Genomic DNA, 15063 nt, shown 5'->3' on the forward strand with positions numbered 1-15063 from the left:
AATGTTGTGTAAGCAGGACTTGTGTTATGAACTCCTGCTAATATAATACTATTACTCAATATAACTCCATTATATTCCTCATAGCAAGAGGAACAAAGCCGAATTCATGCTCTTGAGACTCCTGACACATTGAGAACCACTGTGGTTACAGCACAGATTATCACGCCGCGTCTCTTTACCCGCCACGTCTGTCCTCCTCAGGGAGCAGGACTCCTGCTAATATCACGTCAGCCAGACTCCAAGAGCCCATTAGAAGATGAACAATCCCCCCGCAAACCCCCCTCTTGAACTAGATCTCCCATGAGGCCGATGGGCAGGGGGGGAGGAGGATGTAAAGAATAGAGATAATAGTAGACTTGCAGTGTAAGCCGTTTTTAGACAAATTGTCTAGTGTGTGCATGTGCACGTGAGTGTCTCACCTCCATAGAGATCCGTCGGTGGACACGGTTTCTCAGACAGACCCCAGTTGGAGATTGCACCTCGTCTGAAGATGTTCCCGAAGCCTGGTCGCTCTCCCCGTCTGAGCCCATCTTCAGATTCTCGTGCACAATATCTAAAACAGAATGAAAATAATGAAAAAAACAATGGAAGGGACAAAAGTCTGTCTATCTGCTGCAACTCACAACCAGTACAGTGTCAGAGAAAAAACAGTAAGTAAGTAAATTTTGTGACTGAGTCACAGAGCAAAAACTGTAACTTCCAGCTGTTTCACATATACAGTCACACAAGTATGATGAAAGCAGATTTTGTAAAGCTTTATAAATAAGGACATGCCACTGATTTAGCCTACGAGAGGTCGATGAAGGCTAACCAACTCGATCATACAGGGTACAATGATTAGTTGAGGTCTTAAGATTTGTTATAAACCTCAGTGTCAAGTGGCAAACAGTATCCAAGGATTTAAGGCGTTGAGAAGATGTATGCATGCATAAAACATCACCATAATCAGACACACAGAAGTGGCAGAAACAAATATTTTCTTTGCACCAAAAGAAAAACTTATTTCTGAAATAAAAACCCAGTCACGGCTTTAACTTCTTTACAAGCTGCTCAATATGACGCTTAAAAGTGAAAGAGTCATCAGTAAAGAATCATGGATATTTAAAAGACAACTGAAGGCAGGTTTGGCTTCTTTTTCTTTGTGTTTGAAAACATCTTGAAATTTTAACTCACACAGAGAGTCCTGTACAGAATCAAAGGCTTCTTGTGAGTGACAGAAAGCCTGATGCTGTGATTGGAGCAATAAAAGACGATGTCATCTGCGTATAAATGAACAATAGCATTGGGGACATTTTGACTGATACAGTTGATATTAAGTGTAAATAACAGCGGGCCAAGACTGAGTCCTGAGACACTCCATTTTAAATTTAACGGAGGTAAATCCCTCAGCCTGCACACACTGCATTCTGTTTGATAAATAATTGTTAAACCAGCAGACAGACTGTTTAGACAAACAGACGCGCAGCCTTTTTTTTTTTGTTGTTTTGTTTTTTAAATGTCAGTCAATGGAATTAAAAGCCTTTGACAAATCAATATAAAGAGCAGCACAGTGTTCCTTACTGCCCAATGGATCAATAAAATCACTGATGACTAAAAACATGTCTTTTCTGGCTAGTGAGCAAATAATGCCAAAGTTTAAATATTGTATTGATTAGATGTGGTGATGCTACTTGTTAAGCCTTGTAGGTTTTAAGCTGACAAAGGTTTGTTTCACAGGAAGATTCTATGACTTTAGACACTAACAGTGTCTTGTCAATTATGATGTATATATATATATATATATATATATATATATATATATATATATATATATATATATATAGTAATACTGTATACTATACTATGAATAGTATATAGTAAAATAAAGGTGTGCAAATGTCTAAGATGGTATCTAATAGTACAAAAGGCATTTTTATCCTAACTTTAATGGATCTTTAGTGATTTACTCAATACTTAAGTTGTGTTTAGATTTTCAGTACATACTATGGATTAGCCAGCTAAACAGTTTAATTCTGATCCTTTTGTCTTCTGCACCACAATTATGAGGCAGTCAGACTATTAACATTTTTATTATTTTTAGTCCCATAATCCTGATGAAACACTCCCTTTAGACTATGATGCAGCTGCCCACTTGTAGCCACTGTGGTTGTTCTTAATGACAACTGCTCGCTGCCTTGAAGCTCTTTAATAACTACCAACTGTTATAGCATTGATAGCATATTGTCGGATCTGCACTATTCTGATCTAGAAAATGAAGATAAAGTTTTCCAGAGGCTGTGTCAGATTATACTCACATATAAAATATTCAACCCAGGAATGTGGACATTGCAGAATGTGGCTAACATTGGCAGTGCTAGCACTGCTAACATTAGCCACATTCTGCAAACCAACTTTGGTAGCATGACAGTGGGATGTTTTTTTTACTGTTGTAATATACAGTTGGTTTACAGAATGTATTTACTTGACTTTACACAAAGGCTAAATGCAATAATATTGTTTCTAAGTAAGGGTTACTGAATAAGTTGCAATGACAAAAATGCAAAATTCACTGAGGATTCAACTGCTAAAGGGCCTGTCTGTAGCTGTGCAGTTGTTATCTGGGCTGGCAGCGCCCACAACCTCAGTTTCAGTGTGCTTATTGTTTAACATCTGCAAATGGCACTTGCCCTCATTTTTTGCAGGTGCATGGACAATGTTTGTCAAAACAAGAAAGAAGAAAGCCCTCATCAGCTGACAGCCAGCTGATTTGCTCTAAGCAGGCTATTGGCTAATCGCTCTCATGCTGCCATAATTAAACAGCTCTTGCCTGGCTACGCTCTGCAAGCTGCTCTTGCAACATTCCTCCATGCCAGCTTCTCATTTATTCTGCTTCTGACTGATGTCATTCTGTTGTCATTGATGTCTGGTCTTTTCTGGGGGTTTTGCTGCTCCTCTTCCTGTCAAATGCTTTCCTTATGGGCATAGGAAGAGCCAGAACGTGAGCTGTTCCTGCTTAATGCTTTACATGTAGGCTAGTGGAAGGGCAGAGGGGATCATTCATGGGGAATGAAAAGATAGTGATGGGCCAGGATGGTTCATTCAGAGAGGAAAAATAAATGATTACACCACACACAGACTGTTGATGGAACGAGATGAAGAGAAAAGCCATGTCAAAATTCAACTTGGAAGATGTCTCTTTGTCCTTCAGGTATTGTGTGAATAATCCGCAAACCAAGGAGTGAATCATGTTTGTCCCCCCCCCCCCAAAAAAAAAACTCGACCATGTTTCATCTCAGTGGGAGAAGAATGAGAAAAGTTAGTTGAACAACAAAAAAGGCAAAGAATATTTTCAGTGTTGAATAAAGACTAGAAATATCAGCTCTAAGTACACTAAATGTTTTTTCTTTGGCATCTTTATTCCTAAACAAACCAAACTTTCTTCCCAATCTCTCTCTTTCTCAACTCATTTTTCTCTCATCTCCTCTCACACCCTTGTAACCTCTGAGGCCAAAGATTAAACTCTCCAACCAGCACCACTTCCTTCAGGGCTGTAAAACTACCACAACTACCATAACACAGCAGGAGCAAACACTGATGCACAAACCACATGCAGCCCCCTCACTCCACACACTCACAGTTAATGAGTAGCCATGGTCGAAGGTTCTCTGTGATCAGCGCGTCAGCTCCTCCAACCATGCACTCTATCATCAAACGTGAAAGCACAGAGAATGGAGGAGAAAAAATCTCTCTAAGGCTGCTCCTGATAGAGATTAACAATTATTTTAAACATGATAATCCGGTTTATAACTCTGTGTTATACACTAAAGATGGTCCTGAGTGTTTGTCTGGGCTGTAGCAAACATTTAAAATAGTTTTCACTCCTGAACTCTATTCTTGCACCTTATTTTTACAAACCCATTTCATCACTGTGGTGTAGCCACAACCTCAAGGAAAACTTTTACCCAGAAGTGAACCTGTCTGTGCTCCTCTGCTTCAAATCCTCAAGTCTCCAAAGATTAAAGGAAATGCTAATCCACCTTGAGAATGTAAAATGTTTCCTTTGGGGGTTGACACTTGGTATTCCACTCTACATGTCACTGGATTTTACCAGTTAGGTCTCCCTGCTGCGTCTATCAACTTAAGATTCAGTTACAGTAAAATATCTGACATGTGCAGCAGGTTTTATAGAAATAATACAAATATAAAACTTCAGTTCAAATTCAACAAGAGAAAAGTTGACGGATGCACGAGATATAAACAAAGAAAAAGAAGAAATTACAGAAACTGTTTTAAGGTTTCCCTTCTGCACCCTTTCTCATGCCATAAATCTTAATATTCTTTAGTATAATATTCTAATAATAATAGATTTTTTGTCAGCACCACCCAGCCCTAAGTAGCAGGCAAACAATAAAAACACCCTGAGCTGCTAAATGAAGAACTGCAAATGACAAACGACCCACCTCCAAACCTCAGCAAGGTCAATGAAAAAAGGAAAATGAATAAGAGGCTGTGTTATTAAAACTAAATGATCTTTTTGGCTGCAATGATGAGAGATACATCAGCCTGTCCCCTGAGCTTTCTGTTACAAAGTAGTTGCTCCTTCCATTCAGAGAACTTAAGTATTTTACTGCCCATGCGTTTAACATCATCAAATAAACAAAAAAAAAAAAAAAAACTTAACCTTTATATCCCACAACAATACATGGCATCCATGGAGTGCTTAACTCTACCATATGCCAGTGGTTCCCAAACTTTTTCTCATATTCAGATTCATGCCACTATGGATTCATTGCTTTTGAATTATTTTTTTTTGTATTCAATACGTATTGTCATAAATGTATCTATCCATTCAGGGGTTTCTAGCCATCCCTGGAAAGTCAAAGCTTTCTGCTTGACTAAACCAGGGAGCATCTTTTGAGCAGAGCCTTCTCTGCCAACTAAAACTATATATCCATTTTGCAACTAGAATGGCCGTCTGAGGCGGCAGACCCACGCCTAAGCAGCACTACCAAGGAACTCATGCTCCCATTGATTACTATGGTGTTCAAAATTTCGGAGTCTGAGAAAAACTGAACGGGTGCACGGATCATCACCAAAATCTTTTCAATTCTTCCCTGCCACTATCCCAATATTCCCTGAAAGTTCTGAATCTTGTACACATACAAACAAACAAACAAAGAAACGAACAAACAAAGATACGGAACCCTTTACATAACCCTCTGCCGATTTCATCGGCGTGGGTAATAAAGTGGTTAAAGTGTTCTTGACTGAACTGCGACCAGAACTTTGAATATGAGGAGAAATTAATGAACTTCTCCTCACCTGTTCTTCGTCAGCCCTGGTTCTTTAGCCTTGTATTTCTGTGCCTCTCCCAAAATGACACCAAGCCACCCCTTGGGGGGATGCACAGCCTACTTTCGGAACCACCGATATGTGCCACCCAACACAATCTAGAAACGCCATCGTCTTCTCTGGGCCAAAGCTCATTTGATATGGACTGAGGCAAAATGGAAAACTGTTCTGTGGTCAGATAAATCGAAACGATAAATTCTTTAGGAAACCGCTGACACTGTGTCCTACAAACAAGAAGCCATGTGGAAGGTCTAGACCAGTGATCATTGACCGTTGGCCGAGGGGCCACATCAGGCCCCACAAAAACCCCTTAAAGATGATTAAGTTAAGAAAATGTGAGGGAGGAAAGACGCAGGTCTTTTGTCTTTTAATCGCTACAGCAATCAATTCAGCCACAAAACGATCAGTATGCACCAGTTTTATCAGAATTTACTTCATGTTTGATCCATTCTTTACGAAAATCAGCTATTACAACAAAATATGATGCATGATAAACACGTATTCATCAGTCCATTCCTGATTTAATCCACAGTTTATGTGTCAATATTTCACTTCAGGCTCTTGGAGAGTGTGATTTTCCTGCCTGAGGTTCAAAACAATAGACCCATTTCTGCCAGTTGGTTTCAACCAATCAAGACGTAGTTCATTAGCATCAAACCTAGTGATTGAAAACATGGCAACCCTAGATATATGCAGCATAATTACGTAGATTATTCATAGGCAATAGGGACTGATTGCACTGTTAATGCATAAAAATACTATTACAATGAGATGTTATTTGGACCAAAATATTTATTGATCTTAGTTTATTTGAAAATCTGGCCCCCAAAGTGCCTGTCAAGACAAAATTTGGCCCCCGTACAAATTTAACCAACAGAAAACTACAGCGTATCATAAAATGAAAAGTCAAACCAATAAGACTCAGGACTACTGAGCTGCTAGAATCCTACAACAGACAAGAATGGTACAACATCCCTAGGAGCTGGTCTACTCACTGTCTAGATGTTCACAGACTGTTGTTGTAAGAAGATGGGATGCTACACAATGGTAAACACGGCCCTGTCATGTATTTGAGATGTGTTGCTGCCATCAAATTCAAAGAAAGCTTATGTTCTTCCTGAAACAATAGTTGGTTGCAAATCATTCTGCTTTTATCTACATTTGACACAGCATCCCAACTTTCTGGGAATTTGGGTTTTATGTCAACAAGCCTCTATACCAGACTAGCAGGTTAATTTAGAATTAAACAGATATGAATTATTGGACAAAAGTTGATAAATTAAAAATCTCCCTTCGCACAGGGGGTGCTACAACCTGCATGTTTAATTTGCAAATGCTTTAACAAACAATGAGATGAAATCCCAATCTTGACACAGTTTAAATTTTTTCCTCTTCTTCATCTTTCTCCCCTAGAACTAAAACACTTATCTCCTCCTAACCTAGTTACACACTCTTCACAAACATCCTGCAAACACTGCTCTCTTTCGCCCACTTTCTTCCTTCAACTTTTCTCTTTGAAGACTTCTAAATGATCTCTCCCCTTTCCCCATCACTTCTCTTTCATTTACCTTTTTTCTTGCCTCACTTCAAAAATCACGCTTCACCCTTCATATTCCTTCTTTGCTCTTATCTTGTTTTCTCTCTTGCAAGGCTTTCAGAGACATACTCCTTCTATTGCTTCAACACATTCTTTCACTACCTGCATTTTTTGAACTTCTCCAAATGATCTCATGCGTCCCACTTTCTCCTCTCTTAGCCTCCTTTTACTTTCACATACCTCTCCATTATCTCCTGCGATTTCATATCTTCCCTCACACTCTCCAGAAACCCCCCAAAGTCTTTCTATAATAATAATATTTTCACTTTCACTACTTCAGCCCAAGTCTATTCATTCCCCACAACCCCGAAGGGGTTTGCTAAACTTCCCCATTTTTGCTTTACATTTTCTTTCTCTCCTTACTCTGCCTTACTCTTCAACTGTTTACCTCAAAAGAGTTCATTCTCCACCCATTTTTGCATCTTTCTCTCCTAATCCTCTGCACACATCCTTCACTTGCCTCTCTAATGTGTTGAGACTTTTTGATCTTTCTCTCTTCCTACTTATCTGTCTCTGTACTGTCTTTTCAGCTTCTTTGATATTAAGCACACAGAGAGTAGTGGCAATATGTGGCACATCAACGTCCTACTTAAACGCCCTGTTTTTAGATCTAAGTCCTTCTATCTAGGCCAGGGTCCAATGTGAGGCTCACAATTTACTCTGGTGTATCACCAGCTATACAAATGACACAAAGTGATACATAAAATTGCAGTTATTATCAGGCTCACATTTGCTGATCACTGATATATCTCTATTTAAATACTGTAATCGTCTATAATAAGAGAACTTTCAAAAACTCAAAACTTATTAATTTACCTAGAGCAACAGTATGTTGTCCACCCTAAAATTTCAGTTACAATGTCAGTCTAAAAGTACAATAAAATTGGTGTCTATTTAGTTGCCACAGAGAGCCATGTTCGCTATTGGTATTTTAATCAGACCCGTTGCCATAGGTGTATAAAATAAAGCACCCAGCCATGCTGTCTCTATTTGCAAAGATTTGTGAGACAAAATGGGTCGTTCTAAAGAGCTCAGTGGCTTTAAGTGTGGTACTGTGATGGCTGCAATAAGACAGTCATCCCTGCTGGATACTCCACAGTCAACTGTAAGTGGTATGACTAAAAAGTGGAAGCGTTTAGGAACAGCAGCAACTCAGCCACAAAGCAGAAGACCATGTAAAATCACAGAGCATACAAGCCTCACATCATCAAGTCCGATGCCAAGCGTCGGATGGAGTGGTGCAAAACACACTGAAACTGGTCTGTGAAGCAGTGGAAATGTATATAAACAACTAGGCTCCTAATCTCAAGTGAAGGCCAATCTAACTGCTCCAGCATACCGAGGCATTTTGGACAACGCTATTCTTCCAACTTTGTGGCAACAGTTTGGGGAATGTTCCAACATGACTGTGCCCCAATGCACAAAGAAAGGACTATAAAGACATGATTTGATGAGTTTGGTGTGGAAGAACATGTCTGGTCTACCCAGAGCCCTGACCTCAACCCCATAAGCGTCTTTGGGATGAACTGGAATGGAGTTTGCGAGCCAGGCCTCCTGGTCCAACATCTGTGACAAACCTCATAAATGCTCAGAACGAATGGGCACAAATTACCACAGAAACACCCTTTAATATTGTAGAAACTTTCCAAAAAGAGTGGAAGTTGTTAAAGCTGCAAAAGGAGAGCTAACGCCATATTAAAGTACATGTATTTGAATACAATGTCATTACAATCCCATCAGGCATCCAAATGCTTTTGTCCATATAGTAGTTTTTATGTTTTAGTAGCAATAAAACATTTTCAATCAAAATTACTTTAATTTAACTCATATAGTAATTTAGAAACATTGGTGTGTTCTCATGTACACGATCTTGAACTCAGGGGACAGCAGGGTGGGAAGAAGGATGGGTGGGATTGAAGGAGGGGTGGGTGGGTTGTTGTGGGATAAGGGTAGGGAAACTTAAAATGCTGTAACTAACTTAAAGCAGCAGCTGCTCTATGTTTAAGTACACTTTTTCCTGTGATGTGTGCTGCAAAAACAATGTATGATAATGTGTTAAAACACAATAAAAATTGTTAAAATTACTTTAATTTAGGTTAATACTATGAAAATAAATTAAATGTACCAGAAAACAAGTGGAAACTTGTAATTTAAACCATTTTTTAAGCCAAAAAAAGGGTAAAAAAATTGCCGGCTATAATGAAGTTACCAGTCAGCTGTTTGGCTGGCAGCTGGTACTTATGGAAAAGCTGTGCTGTAGCCCAGTGGTTCCCAACTGTTTTTTCTAAGAGCAACCCCTATTTGTATCTGAGAAACACTAAGCCACCCAGAATCCACTCTGGAAAAGTAAACATCACTTTTAGTTGTTTTAACTGAAAAAAATCCCATCATAATAGGCCAACATACGTACTTGTTGTTGAAAAAAAATCCAAAAACCTAGCCAGTAATATGACGATGCATTATGTCCACTCTAGAAAAAAAAAATATTAATGTTATAAAGTAGTTAAAGGTCACATATTTTGCAAAATACACCTTTTCAGGCTTTTCTAGCAAAACTATGTGCCCCTGGCCTGTCTACAATCCCCACAAGAATCAGAACCCCACAAATGTACATGTTTTTGCTCAAAAACAACAACAACAAAAGATCCCCTGATGTTTTTTAATCTTTTAAGGTGGCCCATATATATATTCGTACACCTTATATTCACATTATCAGGGCAGACAGCGTCCCTAAAATCTTTGACCACCCCCCTCCTGGGGCTGCCCCCACTGGTTGGGAACCACTGACATGGCCGTTAAAAATAAATGTAGGGGAGCACCAATCAGGGGACTACACTGAAATAACGACATTAAATCATTAGAAAAATAAACAGCTAACATATAACCCTGATTTTCACAGACTGTGCATCTGATCATAAAGCTGGGCTATAAATAGGGCCGGGTTTTGCCACTGGTTTCCTGAATTGATTCAATTCAGATTCTCAAGGCCCCGATTCGATTCGATTCTATATTGATTCATGCAAAGATATTTTAGTAAAAAATTCTATGTTGCTTCTACACTTAAGAGATTCTCAGAGAACTTAAGTTGGAAATAGTACAAAGAATGTTCCAGCTAGGCACATTATTAAAAAATTTCAGGGTTTTTCATCAAAAAATGACCCTAAACTAGTAGCACTTGCATCACTATTTTACCTCCATGTGGCCCATCCTGGATATGGTCTTTTTTGTCCAGTTTGCCTCTGTCTTTGTAGTGTTTAAATCCAAAATGCAGTCAAGTTTGGAGGGTCCTTCAGTGGAGCAGAGCTGCCAGGCTCCACCATGTTTGTTTTTACAGAGATAAGTCACTTATTGCAAGTCCAAGTTGAAACTCTTGTTGTTAAAGAATAAAAATAAGTAAATTTGATCAATTATTTTTAACTAATTATTTTACTAAAAACTGTCTGTGAGGTGTGTTCGATAGACACACACCTATGCTCTTTAATTAAAAGATCCACAGCGTTTATAAAAAGAAATATGCATCATGTTATCTAGCATATTATGTACATTGTATGTTGTTGTGAATGTTAAATTATTTTAACTTGACAGAAAATCTACATGAGATGCGAGTTTGTTACTAAACGACTGAGTGCTATGTCATTTCCCTGCTGTAACAGCGGGGCCGTGCGTAAATTGCGCATGAAACAGAGGAATAAGGGGGTCGTAAAATTAAGTACACTGTACAGAGCGGCATATACGGGGGTTTCACAAATCAGTCGGGGGTTTGCCCCTCTTAAACGTAGCATCTCAGACCATCACTATTGTGTGTGTGAGTCTGAACGGTCTGTAGCAGCAGCTTAAGCGCTCTCCACCTGTAGAGCTCTGCTGCTCACGCTGCACCGGCGGAAGTTTACGTTTGAGGAAGAGATATGCAGCTCGTATTAATAACGCACCCATATATCCAAAATTAGATGATTGGGCATGAGATTTAAACCTTGAATTAGAGTCTAAACTTTGTTAGAAGCGAGTGCTGATCAACTTTCAGGTTGCGTGAGTGACGCAAGTCTGAGACTGGTAGCGCGAGGAGCCGACAGGAGAGGAAAAAAGGCACACATTTAAAGAGATTTTATGGATCAATATTGGATTTTTTTAAAAAGAATCGATCTGAATCAGAGAATTGATCTTTTGAACCCAGGCCTAGCTATAAATGACCTGATGAGTCAGTTCTCTGAGAGAGGCCTCCATGTATGATTTAAATTTTATGGTAGTTCATTTCTGAAACATTTCATTTAAACATTGACAAATAATAATTCCAATATCAGTTTCATGAACTATAAGAACTGGTTTGGGTCCGAAATTGGCCAATTGCTCAGGACATGTAGGGCTGGAGCATACACAGATACACTGACGGATTCAGCAAAGCAAGCACGTCTTCATCAAAGTAAGAAAAGGAAGACTGCCTCTGAAAAGTTAGTTGCTGTGCTGTCACATATCATTAACTTTAAATGAAACCGTGTCCTCATCCCGTCAGATCATGAAAGCTTGCTTGGCCACAATTTCAAAAAGCCTTCAGGCTAGTGTATGCTCATAAACACAACACTCTCTTCCCAAGTTTCACTCTGTCCCCTGAATCATCCCATCGCCCTCTGGACCGTCCTGACCCCCCAGCTTCAAGCCTGCTGCTGCTGATTCATCCCGGCTTGCTTCCATTCAAACCCTGAGGATGAGACTCAGCGCTGCAGCTCGAGTATGATGAATCAGTTCACACAGGATACTGCGTCATGTTTCACTGAATTCTCCATCCAGCTGTCACTGGTGAGAAAACAGCTCAGCTGAGGGCGAGGAGAGAAACTGCCTCATAGCAAAGATACCCGGTCTCCCAGGCCAAAAGTGTGAATGTGAATGCAAGAAGCAGAATGGAAATATCAAGACCGTGACACGTTTCCTGTTTGTTCCTGGATGCCATCTGTTCCGCTGCTACTCATTTCCTTCCTTGTGCATGTGTGGAAATGTGTGAACATGTGTGTATCTCTCACCCAGGCGACTGCCGTTGCGTGGCATTGCCATGAAGGACCCAAGGGTGCCGCCAATGACGCTGTGTGGTCGGCGAAGGGGAGGCTTTTTGAAGGAGCCGGTGTACTGGTGCAAGAAGGAATGCATGCTGTGAGAGGTGGGGGGGCGGCCGTTCCTCATGAAGGGCTCTGAAACACAAAAAAAAGGGGCTGTCATAATTCCATGTGTTCTGCATAGCAACAGACGCTCTTAAAATCCACAGATTCCACAAATACATCCGTAATTCACCAGTTCTAAAAGTAAAGTTACCCATATTTTATTCTCAACAGAACAGAAACAACATATCAGATGTTGAAAGTGAGACATTTTGCCATTTCAGGAAAAATCTCAGCTCATTTTGAATTTGATGACAGCGACACATCTCAAAAAGTAACAACAGTCAAACTAAAGGCTGGAAAAGTAAGGTATACTATTGAAAAAAAAGGTAGAGGAACATTTTGGAACTAGTTAGGCTAACTAGCAAGAGGTCAGTAACATAGCTGGGTATGAAGGAGCATTTTAGAGAGGCAGAGTCTCTTCGAAGTGAAGATGGGCAGAGGTTCATTAATCTACAAAGAAACTGCTGCTAAAAATCATACATAATATCATCAAAAGAGTCAGAGACTCTGGAGAAATCTGTGCACAAGTGGCAAGGCCGAAGGTCAATCCTGGATGTTCATGATCTTTCAGGCATTCAGGCAGCACTGCATTAAAAACAGAAATTATTCTGCACTGGAAATAACTGAATGGTCTCTGGAACAGTTCAAGAAATCATTTTCTGTCAACACAGTTGGCTGTGCCATCCATAAATGTAAGTTAAAGCTGTATCATGCAAAGAAGAGGTCTTTTGTGAACACGATCCAGAAACGCTGCCACTTTCTCTACGCCAACACTCATTTTAAATGGACTGAGGCAAATGGAAAACTGTTCTGTGGTCAGATAATGAAAAATTTTAAATTCTTTTTTGAAACTACGGATGCCGTGTCCTGAGGACTAAAAGGAAGGGTGACCATCCAGCTTGTTATCAGCGCACAGTTCTAAAGCCTTAATCTCTGATGGTATGGGGTTGCATTAGTGCCTATGGCATAAGCAGCTTACATACCTGGAAGACACTATCAATACTGAAAAGTAGATAGAGGTTTAAGAGCAATATATGCTCTCATCCAGACAACATCTCTCTCAGGGAGGCACTGCATATTGCAGCAAGACAATGCTAAACCACATACCACATCCATCACAACAGCATGGCTTCACAGTACAGGTGCCCAGGTGCTGAAGTCGCCTGTCCATACTTTTTTGAGATGTGTTGCTAACATCAAATTCAAAAGGAGCTTATATTTTTTCATGAAATGGTAAAATGCCTCAGTGTTAACATCTGATGTTGTTTATGTTCCCTTGTAAATACAATACAGGGTTATGAGACTTGAAAATCATTGCATTCTGTTTAATTCATATTCTACACACGCCCCAAATTTTTTGGATTTGGATTGTACATCAGCTCTCATCTTGTATAATGTTAAAACAAAACCAGTTCAGGATTTAACACCCACAGCTTGACAAATGAGGGCAAACAGCTGGAGAAGGCAACGCAAACAGTTATATTAGTGGAAAATTGATAGCCAAAGGGAAACAATGTTTATCAATACACTACACATAAGCCTCTTAGAGAAATCACATTTCCAACCATGGTTGGCAAGGAAACCCTGTAAGCAAATATTACAGCCCAGTGCTCTCCCTGTGGGCAGAGCGACAGCCAGAGTTCAGCTGAACCCGAACAAAAAGGTCAGAAAGCTCTGCTCTGATCTGCATCAGACTCACCAGAAGTCTGTGAGTTTATCTTTCTGTTCCTGCCAACTCTCTTTAGTTCATACAGCCTTTAAAATCCAGAGCTGATAGGCTGTGCTGTGTTTCCACATGTCTGCCTCCGTTATTAACATTACACTGCCTTTAGGTGCTTGTCAGACATAGATGAGTTACAAGTTGATCGTGATTGATATTAGCAGGGAGGTAAAAATGTCAGGACTTGTTGACATTTTTATAGCTTTTAGGAGCGGACACACACGGTGTGTAAATCCGCCACCAGGGGGCTCTCAATCAAAGCAATAATAGAAGATGATGAATAGAGATCAGATGCTCTGCAGCTTCCTTCATGCTTTGAACTGAATACAAAAAATGCACTACATGAGGTTTCCTAAATAGTAGAAAAACCTCAGGAATGTTTCCAACACCTTGTTGAAACTATGCCACGAATATTGAGGCAGTTCAGAAGGCAAAAGGGGGCACAACCCAGCACTAGTAAGGTGTACCTAATAAAGTGGCCAGTCAGTTTAATTAAACTGTAAGCTGATAAGTATTAAGCACATCAGCATTGTCAACCCAATTACACTGAAATGCATCTGCTGCTGCAGATCAGTCATTATAATCCACTTAAAGCAGCTGTGGTGAAATCCCTCCAACTTTATTTTAAGCCCCATTAGTTTAAAAATAGTGATCCAATGTGGGAATCAATGGTGGAGGATAAAAGCCAATTAGCTGACTAAACAGGGCAACATGAGGTTAAAGTATGATGTGTTTAAGGCTGGCTCAGTAAAATCCATGGGAAAGAAGTAAAACATCATCATAATGTGTTAAATATAGCTTCAAGAACAGGAATGTTTATGTTTAGGTTATGAAGCCTAAGTTTGGAGGGGAAATTTGTTTTCTTACCCGGGTTGCAAATTAACTTTTATACCTACTTGCCACTTAAACTGTTGGATGCCAAAATCTACAAGCCACTCACATTTTGTACCAGCCAATTTCTTTTATCATGATGCAGTAAGATACAATATCAAAATCAAGAATTATAGTATTACAGTGTAGTATTCAAGATCTTGTTTGATTCAATCTGTTGCTCATTTTAAACCATGTTTTTGGCCAGTTTTTCCTGTACCCATCCATGCAAACGTTTGCTGTGTGACATACAGGGGCACTACAAATTCATGCTGCATTTCTATGCATTATGAGCGTTGGAATTAAAATGATTAAGTATTTTGTGCACAATTGCAGCAATCTCATGCTGGAATCCAGGCCTTTTTAAACTATCTTGGACTTAAAACAGGTAAAATGTC

The 15063-nt window shown here is 39.6% G+C and overlaps 1 protein-coding gene across 2 annotated transcripts in view; it reads right to left on the reverse strand.

The window, feature by feature from the left end:
* The window catches only part of cdk17 (cyclin-dependent kinase 17), an 84894-nt gene that overhangs the window by 19154 nt on the left and 50677 nt on the right, over positions 1 to 15063 (reverse strand). For both annotated transcript variants that reach the window (XM_041780743.1, XM_041780744.1), the window contains 2 exons: positions 11941 to 12105; positions 420 to 553 (listed from right to left, as the gene is read on the reverse strand). In XM_041780743.1, coding sequence (XP_041636677.1) covers positions 420 to 553; positions 11941 to 12105 — 299 coding nt within the window. The remainder of the gene's footprint in view (positions 1 to 419; positions 554 to 11940; positions 12106 to 15063) is intronic.

This window comes from Cheilinus undulatus, linkage group 23 (assembly GCF_018320785.1).
Source record: "Cheilinus undulatus linkage group 23, ASM1832078v1, whole genome shotgun sequence".
Lineage (NCBI taxonomy): Eukaryota > Metazoa > Chordata > Actinopteri > Labriformes > Labridae > Cheilinus > Cheilinus undulatus.